This window comes from Callorhinus ursinus, unplaced genomic scaffold (genome assembly GCF_003265705.2).
Source record: "Callorhinus ursinus isolate GAN/ISIS: 27379988/994484 unplaced genomic scaffold, GSC_fseal_2.0 scaffold4, whole genome shotgun sequence".
NCBI lineage: Eukaryota > Metazoa > Chordata > Mammalia > Carnivora > Otariidae > Callorhinus > Callorhinus ursinus.
In genome coordinates, this window is record NW_027397066.1 from 66,842,147 (window position 1) to 66,861,520 (window position 19,374).

Genomic DNA, 19,374 nt, shown 5'->3' on the forward strand with positions numbered 1-19,374 from the left:
ATAAGCAAATTAATCATCCAACAATTTTAAAAGCTACTCAGAGTATCACCTCATTTAGGAGGCCAAATATAAAGGTCATAAGTAAGGTCAAATTTATGATTATTGAAGATAGAGACTATGTCTGTCTCATACTGCTGTGTCCCTAAACCCCTACACCAGTGCCTCATCTATGCAGTGGGTAAGACCGCCCACTTTATCTATGGTAAAGACTATAAAATTACTTCTTTCCGAATGAATGAGAGAGTATTTTTACACCGTCATACATGCTCAGACATTCATGTGCATGTTTACTTAAATTACTTAGACTTATGAAATTGGTCTGTTAAGACTTCTTTGTTAACTCCATTTGCTTTTAAAAGCATTTTCAGCTATAGCAAATAAGAAACAGTAGCAAAAAGACTTACAATTTCAAACACAGCGATTTTGTACAATTACAGGGTTTTCTGGGCCGACTGGCAGACTCTGATGGGATTATGCTATACAGATACAAAAAAAAAAGAGATACATTTTAATCAGTTAAAGATAACTATTAAAAATTAGAAAAGTTTCTGTAAATTCCTCCTAAAATAAACTTCCACAAATGTATCCATCTCTAATAAAAGTTTGCTATGTTGTTCCCTTCACATCAAGTTCAAAAGCAAGCTGTAACATGAAAAGAGAGGTAGAGAGCCAAGATAGGGATTTTTAAAAAAGGAAGTTGTCAATAGCCCTAAAGAACACTCCACAGAAAATACTCTTCCTTCTGAGAGAACTAAAGCTGAAATCTGCTCAAAACTTTTGGGATGCAATTACAAAAGGGAGTGAGGAGAAAGGAGTGTATGGGGCTGGAATTGGAGAGAGGCAGACTGGTTTCATGCAATTAACTAAGCACTGCTTCTCTCTCTTTTTTTAAAGATTTTATTTATTTGACAGAGAGAGACACAGCGAGAGAGGGAACGCAAGCAGGGGGAGTGGGAGAGGGAGAAGCAGGCTCCCCGCGGAGCAGGGAGCCCGATGCGGGGCTCGATCCCAGGACCCTGGGACCATGACCTGAGCTGAAAGCAGACACTTAATGACTGAGCCACCCAGGCGCCCCTAAGCAGACTAACAACAACAAAAAAAGGCAAAGACCTAATGTAACAACTTAAAAACTAGTTAATATCATTTTTAAAAACATATTCAGGATGAGAAAGAGAGAGAAGAAAGAGACAGAATATGTGGCAAAATTGAGGAATCTAAGTAAAAGATATTTGGGGGTTCTTTGACTGTTCCTATAACTTTTCCTCAAAATAAAAAGTTCTACAGAGGCATGCTCATATGGCTTTGAGGAAAAAATAGCATATAAATGTATTCTGAAATATATATATTTAATGCTGCATTGAATCTGATCCAACAACTTAACTTACATGTTTTCAGAACACTCACCCATTGAATGGAAGCCTTGCCTGGGTCTGGATACCAGCTGTCCCAGTTAAGTTAGAGTTGCTTGCTATAGACACATATGAAGATTGCTGTAGCTACACATAAAGAAAGGTAATTTTAGACCACATTTACAAAAACACACAATACTCTCAGATGTTATGATCAGTAAGAAACAAATTCATCTACTAAAATAGGAAAAATAGTATGGAGAATTTCATAGACACAGTACTTCATGGAGCTCTTCTAAAGACCCAAACTATTACTAGAGGTGAAAACAATGTGAACATTTTAAAGTACTGCATGGTACAAATACAAGAAATTTTTCACAGAGGAATAAGCCTATGAGGATTAGGAAATTCTAGATGCATGCTCCAAAAGTACAAGTATTAACTTGTATTGGCTAGAACAATGCAATGTGTCTAGTTGTAAATAAAATAGGTACTATGCTGATCATTCATCACAAGTTATAGAGAATGACAATTACATGGGCAATCATTTTCTATTTTACATTGATTTCTACACACAAAAAGAGACGCTGATGATAAAAATACTGAATACTCATTTTCTAATCAGTAGCCACATTAAACATACTCCACAGTCCATTTCATTTAGAGTACCCAGGTTTCTGTTGCTCTCTCTCAGAATCTGAGGAGATCAATTCAACAGTTTAGAACACGGTGCTAATCTGCTGGATTCTTACATGAAAAAGAAAACTTCTATCTGTTTCCTAGAAGCAGCACTCCTAACCCTCGCCAGCCAGTTGGATGATAGGCAGCTTTGACCCGATCATCATCAGAGGTGGGTCACTAAAGATGCACCACCTAGACATGCATCTCACAGTCTCCTTTCCAGGAGCAAGTCCGTGGCATCCTCCTCATATGTGAGGAAGAGCCGGACCATAGTCACAGCGCTCTCTACATGCACTTGACTCTGCTGACTTTAGCTTCAACTTCTCCCCTCTTCTATTTACATAGTCTTGTCCTCTCACCAAACTGCTCTCAGTTCCCAAGTGTCTGACTTGTATACGTGACTTGTGCTGGTATTTCAAAATGCTAGAGATATATAAAAATAAATTCAGAAGTTTTCGTTAGCATCTTAAGATTTTTGGAAACAGCCATTTTAATACTGAGTAAGATGTTTTCCAGTAGTTCCAGAATGTGACAGGGCTGTACATCTCTGACCAAACTATCCTTTTTGCAGTGCAAGGACTCAGGCTCGTCCTCCTACCTGGGTAACATACTGCGCGGGAAGCACCGCATAGCCCACATTCCCTGCCCCTGGAGCCGGGGCCAGCACCGTGCCTGGCGGCAGGTTAGTGAGGTTGGGCTGGATCTGCGGCAGTGGGGTGGCAGGCATGATGAGCCGCTGCTGTGGCTGGCTGGTGGTAACTATCTGTGAAGTGGGATTGATGGGTTTGGGAACAACCTTAAAAAAAAAAAAGAACGCATATCCACGGTTACAGAAATACATTTTACAGCTTCTCCATTCAGGATGAATCTCTTGAATGTGAATCTTAACTTTCAATTTGAAAAGTGAACTGTCTGTTTGGGAGAGACTGAAGAAAGTTCTGTGCCACTCACCTGTTTGACAGTCTGCGCTGAGACGAGTGGAACTGACATCCGCACGGGAGTGGTATTAACCACCACTGGCTTTGCTTTTTAGAAAAGGGGAGGAAAGGACAATTTATTTACAGGAAATGGTGCTTGAAACATTGAAGATACTTAGTTCTCTCAAGATATCCTCATAAAAGAGCTTAAAGAATCCCACTGGTTTCCTATTTGGGGCAATCTTTAATCAGGAGAGTTCCCTTTTAAAATTCCTTACCCCATCTGCCAGGGAACTCAGAGCTAAGGTAGCAGCTATAGTCTGTCCGCTTGACAAGGGGACGTTTGTCATTTAAGGCAGTCTACTGAAAATACTTCAATCTGTATTCAGATAACTTAAACATTCCCTACTAAATCTAGTCAGTTGAAATGTCCTTTAAATAAAAAAAACTGCCATTCAGGAGCTTGAGTAACAATGCTGTTCTAGACTCTTTCCAATTGCCATGTCTGTATTGAAACCAGAGAAAATGTCATTCCTGTATAATTCATTATTTACAGAGTACCTACCAAAAGGCAGCGCAGCACGAAGGTTAAGAACACGGTCTCTTACGTCATAACGCCCTGGAGGCTCAAACTCTAATTCTGCTGCCTTCTGACTCTCTTTGCCTATATCCCCATCTATAACTTGGGAATAGTACCTCCCTCACAGGGTATAAGGATTAAATATGTTAATCCATGAAAATTTATTAGAACAGTGTCCAACAAATAGTAAGTGCTCAATAAATGTTAGTTGCCATTAATGTCATTGTTGTTATTACAATCATTATTACTATATAAATGGCACTGTGGACTGTGTTCCAGGGAAACTAAACTATAAGACACTTGCTCATAGAGCTTACACTCAAGGAGAGCAGATTAGACATGTACCAAATAAAATAAACACGGTTAAAAAAGAGGAAGTGCCGTGGAGTCCCAGGGAGACAGAACGTTACGTCTGCTGGCAGAGGATGGGAATATGGAAGAATGCATGGAGGGCATAGTGTCTGAGATGGGTCCTGATCAATGGTCAGGTTGCCGAGAGGGCACACAGACCGGAGCAGGACATTCCATGCAGAGGCAGGAGCATGAGAAGTGGAGGCTTGATGCTGGAAAGCAGCAAAGCATTTCACAAAATGTTGGTGAACAGACCAGTCTGGTTGGAACCTAGGGTTAAAGTAGGCAAGCCCAAGTCTTGAATGTCAGGGTTGAAATCTATATATTTAACCTTTATTTTTTAATTCAGTAGGCAATGAGAAGTTTCTGAGGATTTCGAAGTACAGAAATATGACTGGAATTGCAAAAGAAAAACCCAATTTGGTAGCAGTGTGCAAACCAGAATGGAGTTGCATGAAACAAAGCAAGTTAGAAGAGTGTACACACTGAGGGTCTACCTGGGGTGACAGAGCTGGGGACGGACAGGAGAGAGCAGTTGCAAGAGATACAGTGGAGGTGAAAGGAACATGAACTATCACCCAAGTAGATGGCAGAAACCGCACGTATGAGGGAAGAAAACATAAGCCACCGTGAAGCTTTCAAGTGACCGGGAAAATGACAGCTACCAGAACTAACACCTCCAGGATGAGCTGATTTGAAGGGAAGATGAACCCCAACATAGAGAAAAGCTATGAAGAAATTCAGGAGAGGCTGGCACCAGACCTGCATGTTTGGACCAAAAGAAGTAAAGTGTTTAATGCTGCCTACTGCTATTTCCACAGTCCAAAAAAGGGACTTAAAAAGACAGGAAGGATGGCCCTTCCGGTTCTATTTATGCAAAAAGAACTAGAGCCAGGTCTGAAAGAGAGGGGCTGAGATAATGGGATCTAAACTGCTCTGAACAATAAAAAGAACAGACTTCCTTAGATAAAAAAGCTTGGGAGGGTTGATGGCTAAAGACAGAAAGCTGAGAGTCCTGGAAGAACACCAGACAGTACTCTGACCTAAAAGGGAGTGAGCCCCTGCAGCAAGGGGACAGGGGAAAAGGGAGAGGGGGAGCCCTCCAGAAAGTATTTTAGTGGTGATGACTGCATCTCTCTCGATACAATAAAAACCACTCAACTGTATGCTTAAGGGTAAATTTTATAGTAGACACGAATTATACCTCAATAAAGTTGTTACACAAAAAGCATAGGACCAGAATTATAGGAATGGTGACATCTGATACTGGATTTAAAATTATTTCCTGCTCTGATTCTCTTCGGCTGCTTTCGTTAAGTTATAATAACCACCGTACACTGGTCTCAGTGATACTAAAAAGAATTAAAAGGTGAATGAAAAGGCATTAAAAGCCTGAATTCCTGCTCAGAACTTGGAGAACAGACCCCCTACACCACCTGCTGCTTGGAGAGGGGATGCTGGTCATCTTTCCGTGAGCACACTGAGCAGCCACAATGAAGTGGCTCCAACAACCAGAGAAGGTAAGAACTTCCTGGTGGTCTCTGCAACAACGGGAAGGAGTGTGTGGCCTGCCCTTAGTCACATCAAATGACAAATGCAGATGATTTTTATTTGGATAATAAAGAAAGGGTAACTGTCTCCATGCATGTGGGCATATGTAGGCACGCGCACTCACACACAGGCACACAGCTAGAAAATTTGGGGGAATTCTAGGTTTACATTAGCTTGGCATCTGCAGGCTGAGTTTTCACTAAAACCCAGTTAATAAAGAAAATATAAAATGAAGCGGTCCAAAAAGAGAACGCTACAAGTTACCTATGGAAAGGGGGACATATTGGTGTTACATAACTACATCAATGGTCTGTATTTCTCTCCCTCTTCAACTTTTGAGCACAGTCCCTCATTACTATTACTGCCATTTTCACAGAAGCTGGAATAATCTTTTCTTTAGTCTTGAACAGAAATTCTAAACAATCCTCTTAGAACAAACTCCTTCCAAGTTTTAGAAACCATACACCCAAGTGTTTAAGGCTTTTTAATTTCTTAAATTGACTTCCTTACCAAGATGGTAGGAGATTACATTCTAAAGAGATTAATCATGAACTCTTCTGGATCTTTCTACTGTGCTGCCTGCTATCCAGCCAGCAGTGACCATGGTGGAGCCTTTGAATACTGGTTTTGTATGGCTTTGCTGGGAAATGTATAACATGAGCCCAACTCCCTTTGGCATAAGGAAATCCCTTATTGGAAAGTAAGCCCTTAGAAGGACATATTAATACATTCGATGAACTAGAGCAACTATTTTTGTGTATCGCTAATAAAAATTATAAATTCATTATTCCTGTGATATAATACATATTATGTATACCTAGGTCTCTTATGGGATAGGAGAGCAAACAGAGAAAACTACGGGTGGGCATAAGGGCCATCACACAGGTGGTTTTGTATATGCGTGGGTGGGAAGAGGGTAGATACAGGGAGAACTGAAGGAGCTGGAGACACAGAGGTGAGGACAGAAAGGGAAAACGGAAGGTGGAAAGCAAAGAAGAAAGAAGCAGGGAAAAAGCAGGTGTGTGTGTGTGAGGGAGTTCCAGGAAGCAAAGGGCATACAGCGGTAGAGAGAGGCAGAAAGATATAAACTTGGAAAAGAAGGTACCAATAAATACACTAGAATTACGAACTGTCCCACCTATTCCTCCACTCTTCCTGGATCTTCAGCGTCTTTTCTACTTATTCCAAAGGCTTATCATTGACAAGGAAATTAGTATTAACATTACACTGGAAATGGATCTCAGCATATGGTACACAAACACACACACACATAAAACATAGCCCACTGTACTCAATGGGTGCTTTACCTCATTAGGACCGTCTGAGTAAACCGCACTTGCAGCACCTCTCTTAGTGGCCTGCTAAGTTTAAGTACTGAGAGAATATAAAACTTGGCTCCCTTAGCACCGCGCAAGTTTCCTTTTCCTTTTATTAAGAACACCGTAATAAAAGATTTTCCTCTAACATCAGTTTAAAGAGGGATTAGAAAATATAATTACCTGACAGGTCTAATTTTAATAGAATACATACTACAGTACTGTTTCCCTCACGTATCCCCTAGTTTCTCCCACCAGTGATTTAAAAAATAAATAGGTAGGTTTTCTTTTCCACAGTTTCCCTCAGGTGAACTAGCTATCAGCAACAGATAGCTCCAACCCACTGATCCCTTAATAAAAATGAAAGCGCAAACAAGCGGTCTTTAATTCTTCTATTTACATCCAGTAAATAATAAATCATTTACTTGCCATCAATTGCTTTTTGACATTGACGGGATATGCAGCAGTCTTCTAAGACAAAAAATTCAGCCCTAAACTGTAAACTGTCCTGATCCTTTCACATCATTCAATTTCTAACAAGTGGACAAACATGGAGAGTGGTTGTTGTGTGTCTGTGTACATGTATCAGGTGACAGGAAGGGTTAAACACAAACAGAAAATGGAAGGATTACAAACAAGAATACCCTCCAGGAAAAGTACAACTAAGGAAAATAACAGAATATTTTAATTGCTTTTTATTAGCAATTACAGATTCAAAATAAGTAAAGGATGAAAGTAGTATCAAGTTCTTATACCTTGCCTACTAGTCATTTCAACTGATCCAAACCCTATCAAGCAGCGTCACAGTTTAGAAAATAAGATAAATAATTTGGTTTCATCTAAATCTGTCCCACTAGCATAAATGACAGGCTTATAAACCAGCAATACAATGGCTAACCCCAAACTGATGAATGATTCTGACGGTCTGATAGTATAGTACACTGTGCACCAACTTCTAGCAGAGTGAGAGACTGTATTTACATACAACTATGATTCTATTTTGCGGTCTTCTGCAACAGTTGCTGATTCATACTCTCAGCTGAAATGCCACACTTAATCAGGATTTCAGCAAGAAAAGGACCAGTGTTCTTTAATAATGTTCAAAGAATTCATTACTGTTTTTAAAAAATGGTTACTAACCTTGCTGGAGAGGTTGAGTGTTTGTACTGGGATTCTGACTAACTGGCTGGCTTGAGCTACTGGCTGTTGTGGCAGTAACAAGTCGGACATAATGAAACTTGCTTCCAGGCACTTGAATCTGCTGGACATTGGGAGCAGTTGCCAGAGGAATAATTGTCTTAAACTGTGATGTGCTCACGCCTCCAACAGTGATGGTCTGCACAGCTGATTTCACTGCCTAGTAAACAATACAACATGGCTATCGTTAATCTGGGATTTAACTTTCCTACCCTTTTAACTTATGACAATTGCTCAAATAAAAAGTATGTTCCTGTATTTCATCAAAAGCTGTTGCAAGGAACAACCTGTTCAAAGAGAAATGAAAAGAATAGTAATGAATACAGGAGTGAAACCAAAATTAATGAGTTCTACCTTTCATCTCTAGTAGTTACTTCCTTGAGAATCCAGGTCAGATGACTTGCTATGAAGAAATTATTACTTAAGTTACAAGAACTTATTCAGTTTTGTTAATATTTATGAAAAAAAGAATTATTTTAAAACTCCCAGAATTAAGCCTCATATTCAACACAGAGAAGAGGATGCAGATACTTGGTTTTATTGCTACCCACCAAATTAACTAGGACAAATTTCATTTTTACATGTTCTAAAAAAGAAAGAAACCCAAAAGAAAAGCCCATCTCATACCCTCATTAAGTCTAGTTGATTCAGTTGTATCCGCAGACAAAAATGTACCCATTAACATACAGGTTTAATTAAGGGGCCAAATTCGGTCCAAAATTACCCCAATTTTGGCTGTCTAGGGAAACTAATTTTGGGAGATTCAAACTTGAGTCAATATAATCATTTTAATAATTTTTAATACTCTCCTTTATTCTGATAAACAGCAATGTGACTTCCCAAAAAGCTAAATGAAACATCAGAGGCAGAACTGAAGTCTTTCAAGATGTTTTCAGTTGATGTTTAACCAATACACAACAGATTCTTCTCCAAAGCAAAGGTCCAGACCAGATTCTCAACCGGTTCTACAGTATTATTTTATAAAAGAATTACATCCCCACCTATTCTTCAAAGAGCCCTCATGCTAAAAGACAACTGACATGATGGAAGAAATCTATATTATGTGCATAATTATTTATGAAAGAATAATTCTTAAGAATTTGAACATTGTCATAAAAGCTCAGAAAAAAAGAGAGAAAAAAGAATGTCATTTAGTGTGGAAACGCTACAGGCAATAGTCAAAGGAGATTACTTCAGCATAAAATGATTCACATACTGTCACCGGGGAGAGGCACCACAAAGCAGATTTAAAACAAAGAGAAAATAGCCACAACAGTCATGGGTTAAATGACAATATAAAGCTTAAGAAAAGGGATAAAATGTTTACATATGGAAGCTACTGAAAAATCAAGCAAGCCTGAGACAAATATATACAGTGATGCAAGAGACACAGCCCTTTTTATCTCAGCTCAAAATGGAAAAAAATACTATCCTAAACAAGGTGCCTCAAGCACAGTAAATTTATCAGGTATTTAATATGTATGAGGGACAGTGCTTTTAAAACTCTAAATAAGATGATCTGATTTAAATCTAGCAGCCACATTATGAGCTAGGTATAGCATGGGACGAGTACAGGGGCTGGCTTAGTTAAGTTTGCAGAGCATACTTAACTTTTTTTCCATCTCTTTACTTTCAAATTTCTGCATCCTAAGCTTCAAGCTATAACTCTTACGAGATGTATATAATTGGGTCTTTAAAACAAAAATAAGATCTCACTGTATTTTTAAATCAGTATGTGTCTGTTTACAACTAACACAGTTATCTAAAGATCTGGATTTAAACCCACCGTTGTACTGTTTCCTATTTGAACCCCCTGTCCTCTATTCCTTTTTTCTTTCCTTTCTTACCTTGTTTTGGGTTAAATATTTTATTATTTCATTCCCCTTTCCGGTATTAGCTTTTTATTTATACATTATGTTACTAATCTTTTACTGGTCACCCTAGAGATGACGATGTACAATGTAAAAATTACATTAGTACTTTACGTATCACCCAGGAAATGAAAGAACCCTAGAACACTCACACCATTTACTCTTGCCCCAACTTTATGCTATTGTTAAGTATTCTAATTCTACATATAATTTTACCTCCACAAAACATTCATTTACATACATTCACAAATTTACCCTTTCTGTCCTTCCTGTATCTTCCTGCTTCAAAGCACTGATGATTTAGGATCATTTTCCTTCTGCCTAAAGAACTCACTTGAGGATTTCCTTAAGTGTGGGTCTGCTGATGAGGAATTCTCTCCATTTTGTGTCTCAAAAAATGTCCAGTCCTTTATCTGTATCTACTTTGTTGAAAAACTCATCTATTAAATTCCTAATCTCCGTTTTAAGTTTCCAGTTTGAAAATATTCATCTGATTTTTTTTTCAATTGAAGCATACTTGATACACAATGTTACACTAGTTTCCAGTTCATTGAATTCCTTCTTATAAGTTTCTAACTCTCTGCTGAAATTCTTCATCTTGTTAAATAAATTTCTGAATATATTAATCTTAGTTATTTTAGAAGTCTGATAACTCCATTACCTATATTTCTTGGTTTTGAATAATTTGGTCTGGTTGCCTCATGTGCCTGATGAGTTCTGACTAAATGCCAGACACTGTTTATGAAAAATTAAGCATAATCTGAGCCTCTGAATGATGTTATATTCCTCCAGAGAAAATTCACTTCGGCTTATGGTAGGCAGTTAAAAGTAGGGGCAGATTATCCTAAACCAATCACAAACTGAGCTGATTTGAAGGGGAGCTTCAATCTTCCAGAGGCCTTATCTATTTCTGGTTCACTTTTCTCCTGTATAGTGGCCCCAACTAGGAATTGGGTGTTTATAGGCTTCCTTTGACCCTGAATCCAAATTTTTGTTCATGAGATTTATAAGACTGACAGACCCAGTCAGCTCCTTAACTTTTCTGTAGCCACTTTCTGCTCATCATCTCAGTCTTTCAGCTACAACTTACAAATCAGCAAATGCCCTAAAAAGAAGTGTCACAATGAACGTGAGGATGACTTCTCTAGGCTTCCCTTTACTTCATGAATGTGGCCTCTGGTGTCCTAGCTCCCTTAGTAAGTCTCCAATGACTTCAAACAGATAGATTTTTAAAATATATTTTTTTCTGTTTTTTAGTTGTTTTTGGTAAGACAGTTGGTCTGCAACAAGCTAGTTCTGCACAGTCAAAAACAGGAAATACCAACTGCCAGGGTTTTAATCTAGGCCACAACATTCCTCATTGTGTGACCTTGTGCAAGTGACTAAACTTCTCTGTGCCTAAGTTTTCTCAACTGAAAATGTGAAAATAATACCTTTCTTAAAAGGATTGTTATTAAGGATTAAATGAGTTAAATTATATGAAGTACAAATAATAACTTATCACATATTATAATGCTCAATAAATGTGAGCTGCTGTTTGTATCATCATTATGCCCATTATAGATGATGGGAGAAACTGAAGCTCAGAGAGATTAAGAAATTTGCCCAAGGTCACAAAGCTAAAAAGTAGCAGAGCCAGGATTTGAACCAGACCCAACTCCAAATCCCATCCTTTTAAGTAGGACATCATAATGCCTCCAGCTGTAGATGCTTAATGAATAGTTATTAAATGACTAAATAAAAGTAAATAGTATCCAGTCCTCAAGAACTCCAGTAAGAACTAAAGTTGCACATTTGCCTCTAAGAAACATTGAAAGTACTTTTTTAAATCACAAGGAGTTACAAAACTAAGAGTTCCCATGTACACTTTCCCCAATAGAATAACATCTTACATAACCATAGAATATTGTTAAAACCAGGAAATTGATACAATACTATTAACTCAACTACAAAACAGAACTTATTCAGATTTCCCCAGTTTTTATATGCACTTATGGGGGATGTATACTAAAGACTGTATAGATTCATGTAATCAAATTACCATCAAGATACAAAATTGTTCCATCACCACAAAGAAACTCTCTTGCACTGCCCTTTATATGCACACCCTCCCCCAACACCAACTCTTGACAACCACTTACTAAACTGCATTTTCCCAACACCTGAAATACTAGGTAACATATAACAGTTACTATTTTTGCAAAAGACAGAGGCATTAGAATACACTTAATTTCCTTGAGAATTTACAAGTTGGTCCCTTCCTAGAAGTACAACGGTCTGAGGAACTCCCTATGAATGCCTCTCTGAATATACCACATTACCAGAAAAACAGTTAATATGAATTCAATAAAAAACTTCAGGTATCTCTTGGGGCACCTGAGTGGCTCAGTCAGTTAAGCATACGACTCTTGATTTTGGCTCAGGTCATGATCTCAGGGTTGGATGATCATGTGGGGCTCCATGTTGGGCGTGGAGCCTGCTTAGGATTCTCTCTCTCCCTCTCCCTCTGCCCCGCCCCCCAAACCTCCCCCTACTGCATGTGCTCTCTCTCAAAAAAAAAAAAATTTTCAGGTATCTCTATTTCCTGATTAACATCCTTGACAGCTGGTTTAAAAAGCAACTATATTAATTTAAACTCAAAATAGCAACATTTAACATGCATTAAGGGCTTCCCTCAAATACCTGGACTTGAAAGATTCTATTTATACTATTCCCTAAGCTATTTTTTCTTTCTTTCTTTCTTTCTTTCTTTCTTTTTTGGTAAAGATTTCATTTACTTATTTGAGAGAGAGAGAGAGAGAGAGAGAGAGAAAGAACACGAGAGAGGGGAGGGTCAGTGGAAGAAGCAGACTCCCCACTGGGTGGGGAGCCTGATGTGTGGCATGTCCTGGGACTTCAGGATCATGACCTGAGCTGAAGGCAGACACTTACAACTGACTGAGTCACCCAGGCACCCCTTTCTAAGCTATTTCTATTTACAGATTAATATCATAATTATGTGTTTAAAATAAATTTCTTTGAACATTATTTTCCAATTAGCAAATGGCAAAAGTTCTTGCTTAACTGAAGTTTACCTAAAAGGAAAGAAATGAAACACTCTTCTAGTTCTGCAAATGAGGATTCTTATTCTATTTGGTGAAGGGGGGGGGGGGGGGGGAGGGACAGAGGGGGAGAGAGAGGGACAGAAAGAGAGAGAAAAGGCTCAACCAATATCCAAAAACAGTAAGTTTGTAGGGTTCCATATTTGGTTCTTTGTAAATACTGCTTAGAAATCATTGTTTGGATAATACGGGATTTGGTTCCAGTTAAGTCTCAATCATGTGTGTATTCTGGCAGGCAACCTAATGCTTCTTTATATCTTTGTTTGTCTATTGTACAAGGGAGAACATTACCACTACATGAAATCTCACTTTGAGACACCTCCATAAATTGTGCTGTTTCAAACAGATATTAAGATGGCCTTTGTTTAATCTCCTGCAAAATCAGAACAATATTTTCCTTAATGCTAACTGGGCAGTGTTTACGAAAGTGTGTTACTAAAGTGTGTTTGTTTCATTAAACATTAACTCTTCAGGATTAGATATTACATGAAACAGCCTACTCTGTCAAATTGATTTATGAAACCCTAAGGTAAACAAAGTTAAACAAAAGCCTTCTCAGAGCCCTTACTATATGCTAATGACCACTACACATTTCCTAGATGGATATGGTATATGGTGTTTCTCAAACTTATTTAACAGTAGCACTTGCGGGGGGTGGGGTGGGGAATTTTTCTTTTTTTAAAAAAATGTATTGGTGCCAAGAGAAAGGCAAATGGTACCATGTAAAGACACCCCATAGGAAATAGCTTTTCACAAGAAGTTGTAATAAAGAATGGCAGAGCAGACATAATGAATCCTAACCAACCTGCACCATAAATATTTGTGAAATCTCTTAAAATAGCAATTCATACGTATTTCTACATAGAACATGACTTAAGACTCATTTTGAATCTAGGTAAATGGCAACTAATTTGGGCATAATTTTAAAAGAGAAAAGAGCTTATGTTTTTCTTTTTTATTGAAATATAATTGACATATAACATTATATTAGTTTTTGAGTCTACAGAATGATTTCATATATATATGAAAAAAATGTTTATCTTATATGTATATTTTAAAGATTTTATTTATTTATTTGACAGACAGAGAGACAGCATAAGCAGGGAGAGCAGCAGGCTGAGGGAGAGGGAGAAGCAGGCTCCCCTCTGAGCAGGGAGCCTGACACAGGGCTCAATCCCACGACCATGGGATCATGACCTGAGCCGAAGGCAGACGCTTAACCAACTGAGCCACCCAGGTGCCCCCATATATGTATTTACGGCAAATTGATTACCACAATAAGTTAGCATCCATCACTGGACATAATGAAGTATTTCTTGTGAAGAGAACTTTTGAGATCTATTCTCTTAGCAACTTTCAAATATACACTATGTTAACTAAAGTCATCATGCGGTACATTACATTCCCAGAACTTATTTACCTTATAACTAACCGGAACTTTGTACATTTTGATCACCTTCACCCATTTCACCCACAACCAACCCCACCCCACAGCAAACACCAATCTGTTCTCTGTATCTATGAGTTCATTTTTCTTTTTCTTTCTTAAGATTCCACATATAAGTGAGATCACACAGTATTTGTCTTTCTGTGTCTGACTTACTTCATTTAGCATAATGCTCTCAAGGTTCTTCCATGTTGTGGCAAATGGCAGGATTTTTTTTTAATGGCTGAATACTATTCCATTATACATATATGACATATATATACGTGTGTGTGTGTGTGTGTGTGTGTGTGTGTATTTCACACCTTTATGCATTCATCTGTCAATGGACACTTGGGTTGTTTTCATGTCTTGGCTATTGTAAATAATGCTGCAAAAAACATTAGAATGCAGACATATTTTCAAGATGGTGATCTCATTTCCTTCAGATAAATACGCAGATATGGAATTGCTATATTATATGGTGGAGTTCTATTTTTAATTTTGGGGGGAACCTCCAAAACCTCACCACGTGTGAGGTGACATCTCATTGTGGTTTTAATTTGCATTTCCCAGGTGATTATTCATGCTGAGCACCTTTTCATGTGCCTGTTGGCCATTTGTTATGTCTTCTTTGGAAAAATGTCTATTCAGTTCCTCTGCCCATTTATTTTTTAATTGGATTGTTTGGTTTCTCTCAATTGAGTTGTATGAGTTCTTTATATGTTTTCCATATTACCCTTTATCAGATATATGATTTGCAAATATTTTCTCCCATTCCATAGGTCACTTTCCATTTTGTTGATGGTTTTCTTTATTGTGCTTTTTAGTTTGATGTAGTCCCACTTATTTGTTTTTGTTGCCTTTGCTTTTGGTGTCAAATCCAAAAAATCACTGCCAAAACTGATGTCAAAGACCCCTTTCATTTTCTTCTAGAAGTTATATGGTTTCAGGTCTTATTATAGTCAAGGCTTTAATCTATTTTGAGTTTATTCTTGTGTATGATATAAGATAATAGTACAGTTTCATTCTTTTGTATGTGGCTATCCAGTTTTCCTAACACCATTTGCTAAAGAAAGTATCCTTCCCCCATTCTATATTTTTGGCTCCTTTGTCATAAATGAATTGACTATACTATATTAATTGGGTTTATTTCTAAGCTCTCTATTCTGTGCTACTGATCTGTGTATCTGTGTTGATGCCAATACCATACTGTTTTGGTTACTATGGGTTTGTAATATAGTTTGAAATCAGGAATTTGTAGGGTTTCATATTAATATGGTTTTTAAAAAAGATTTATTTATTTTAGAAAGAGAGAGAGAAAGAGCTCACACACATGTGAGTTGGGGGAGGGCAGGAGGAGAGAATTTTCAAGCAAACTCCCTGCTGAGCACGGAGCCCAATGTGGGGCTCAATCCCATGACCCATAAGATGGTGACCTGAGATGAAACCAAGAGTCAGACATTCAGTGATTGAGCCACCCAGGCACCCCCATATTAATATGGTCTTTAAAAATCGGTGAATGTTTATAGAGCTTATCATCATGGAAAAACTATGTTTATATTATCCTAATTACCAAACTTCAGGTTATTACTTATTAAAATAAATAAACCTAACAAGAAGCAAATTGGCAACCTTTAAAATGCTTCCAGACTAAGAGACAAATGAGAAACTAGGAAGAGATAAATATTATATATATTATATGACTAATGACAAAGTCAAACCTTGAGATGAATACCAGAACTTTCAGCACTGTTTTATTAACTGATGGAATATTATGAAATAGCTGTAAGGCATTCTTCTGTTATTTTTTCAGGGATATTAACCCAACTTATGTTTTCTTTATAGTTATGAAGTACAGTGACAAGGATGAGTAATTGAAATATATTAGTATCCATGGGAGCATTCAAAGAAAGAGTCAAATGACTATTAACAGGCAAAATTAGACAACCCGCTTTATAAGCATCAGCCTTATACAAATCAGGAACCAGCCCTACTAAAGATTAAAACATTATCAAGATAGGATAAATAAAATAGTATGGGACTGGCCTAGGAGTAGAGTACTAAAGATCAAAAGAATAGATAAAAGAACCTATATAACAAACAAATGAACAAAGAAAAAAGAGACAAAAACCACTCTTAAATAGAGAACAAACTGGTGGTTGCCAGAGGGAAGCGGCTGGGAGGATGGGTGAAATAAAGAGGATTAAGAGCACACTTAACCGTGATGAGCACTGAATAACGTACAGAATTGTTGTATCATTATGTTGTACACCTAAACTAATATCACACTGTGTGTTAATTATACTTCAATAACAAAAAGGGGGGAAGAAAGGAAAAAAAAATTACAGAACAATGAAAATTAACTATAGCTATAGATTATGACACAGGTGAATCTTAGACATTATACTGTAAAGCAAATTTCAAATTATTAAATTTGGTATTATAACAAAAATAATTTTGAAATAAACTATTTGGAGAATTAAAGAAAAAGAACCTATATATAGAATAGTTCATGATGAAAGCTGGCATCTCAAATCAACAGAGAATGGTGAGCTATTCAATAAACAAATTAGCTATTTGGTCTGAAGAAAAAAAGCTGGATCCCTATAACTCATTCTGTGTAATAAATTTCAAATAGATCAAAGATTTAATCTAAAAAAAAACCCAAAAACCAAGACTGAACACACAGACCAATGAAACAGAATAGAGTCTATAAAGAAACCTGCACATATATGGTCAAATGATTTTTAATTAGGGTGCCAAGACCATTCAATGTAGAAAAGACAAATGTTGCCAGGAAAACTGGATATCCACATACAAAAGAATGAAGTTGAATGACTCCTCTCCCAACATCATATATAAAAACTAACTCAAAAGGGATCCATGATCTAAATGTAAGATCTAATACTAAAAAACTCTTACAAGAAAACATAGGGCATCAGAGTTCACAGAAAAGGAGTGCAGAAGACACAAAGACATGAATAATTTTTAAAAATATAAATCTATGTGAGACCTTTTAATCAATTAGATTGGCAAAGACTAAAAATGACTGATTAAACAGGAGAGCACAGAAATAGACTCACAAAAATGATCAACTGATCAATCTCTGACAAAGGAGCAAAAATAATTCAACAGAGATAGTTTTTTCAACAAATGGTGCTAGAACAATAGGTCACCCACATACAAAAAAGTATATCTCAACACAGACAAATGGACTCAGACCTAAAACTATAAAACTATGAAACAATACAACTCCTGGAAGATAACACAGGAGAAAATATAGTTTACCTTGGGTTTGGTGATGACTGTTTAGATACAAAACCCAAAACACAATCCCCGAAAGAAAAAATTGGTATGTCAAACTTCATTAATATTACAAATTTCTGCTCTGCAAAAGATACTGCTAAGGGTATAAAAGATAAGCCACACAATAGGAAAAAGTATCTGTAAAACACATGTAAAGTCGAAAGATACAGGAGCCATCTGGGTTCCATTCCAGAAATTACTGAAACTAAACAGGACCCCACAGGAATGCAACCAGCTGGGCGCCTGGGTGGCTCAGTAGGTTAAGCAGCTGCCTTCGGCTCAGGTCATGATCCCAGGGTCCTGGGATCGAGCCCCGCGTTGGGCTCCCTGCTCCGTGGGAAGCCTGCTTCTCCCTCTCCCACTCCCCCTGCTTGTGTTCCCTCTCTCACTGTCTCTCTCTCTGTCAAATAAATCAATAAAAAATCTTAAAAAAAAAAGGAACACAACCAGCCTATGAAACACTATAGGATATAAACAACCCAATTTTGTGTTGTTTTTCTTTTTTTAAAGGTCAAGAAAAAAAAGGAAGATGAAAAAAACTAAGAGAAATAGCGATCATTCACAATCTTATCTGATCCCAAATTCAAACATACTGTAAAAATAAATATGATGGTTAGGGAAATGCAAATTAACAAGGTATTTAATGACATTAAAGGAATATGGGTAAGTTAAAAAAAAGTGTCCCTATCTTTTATATACATAAAGACATATCTCCAGATGAAATGACATGATTTACTTTAAAAAAAAAAAAGTGGTAGGAGGTTATAGATGAAAACAAGGTAAAGCTGATAATTCTAAAGTTGGATAAAGGGTACATGTACATGGGGGTTAATTATACTATCCTAACTTTTTAATATTTTTAGGCTTTTAATATTTAATTTTAGGGGCGCCTGGGTGGCACAGTCAGGTAAGCATCTGACTCTTGGTTTTAGCTCAGGTTGTGATCTCAGAGTCCTGAGATCAAGACCTGTGTTGGGCTCCACGCTCAGCATGGAGTCTGCTAAAGATTCTCCCTCTCCCTCTGCCCCTCCCCCTCCAGTTCACTCATACTCTCTCTCTCTAAAGTCAATAAATAAATCTTAAAAAAAATTTAAGTTTCTATAGTAAAAGGTGTTAATAATATGGCCACAGGACCCCACAGGTATTCAATCAACATAATTATAAAAGCATAAAACAAAGCCAATATAACAGAAAAAAGAATAAATTCTCATTTATTCCTTCTGCTCCTATAACCTGACTATTGGGTACTGGTATGAGGAGCTAGAAACAAAATAAAGCTTTAGGCAACAGAATCCCAATGGAACCTATAATTTATCTCAACTCCAACTCTTATTACAACAATCTATGTCAAAGTTTATCAGGAAAACAGACACCCTTCACTTCAAATTGTACTCATTACCACCACAATCACTTCCAACTCAAATATGTGAGAGCTTCACCGCCAAAGCAAAAGCTATCAACTTCTGAAATCTCTGTCCCCAAACAGTTCTAACTTAACTTTTTGATATTGTCATTGCTCATATCACTTCCTGCCTGGATATTTGCAAAACAAATTCAATCATCTTTATGACTAGCCTCTACCTGCCACCAGAGACTTTGCTATTTTTTTGCAAACTTCACTTTAATTCTTTAGCTCTTGTTGCCTCAGAAACATTCCATGAATCTCCATTGAATGACAAAATTAAGCCTAAATTTGCTTTGTTTTGAAAATTATCCATAATCTAACCT

General features: G+C 37.3%; 2 protein-coding genes across 9 annotated transcripts in view; one reads left to right on the forward strand and one right to left on the reverse strand.

The window, feature by feature from the left end:
* The window catches only part of THAP9 (THAP domain containing 9), a 37,266-nt gene extending 31,028 nt beyond the window's left edge, over positions 1-6,238 (forward strand). Inside the window, exon 6 of the mRNA XM_073891855.1 lies at positions 4,228-6,238. Within this exon, the coding sequence (XP_073747956.1) occupies positions 4,228-4,367 (140 nt within the window). The 3' untranslated portion in view covers positions 4,368-6,238. The remainder of the gene's footprint in view (positions 1-4,227) is intronic.
* The window catches only part of LIN54 (lin-54 DREAM MuvB core complex component), a 63,696-nt gene that overhangs the window by 9,910 nt on the left and 34,412 nt on the right, over positions 1-19,374 (reverse strand). For 7 of the 8 annotated variants that reach the window (XM_025887258.2, XM_025887263.2, XM_025887260.2 and 4 more), the window contains 5 exons: positions 7,886-8,102; positions 2,982-3,055; positions 2,629-2,826; positions 1,405-1,496; positions 405-476 (listed from right to left, as the gene is read on the reverse strand). In XM_025887258.2, coding sequence (XP_025743043.1) covers positions 405-476; positions 1,405-1,496; positions 2,629-2,826; positions 2,982-3,055; positions 7,886-8,102 — 653 coding nt within the window. The remainder of the gene's footprint in view (positions 1-404; positions 477-1,404; positions 1,497-2,628; positions 2,827-2,981; positions 3,056-7,885; positions 8,103-19,374) is intronic. The other variant, XM_073891857.1, reaches the window with a different exon arrangement.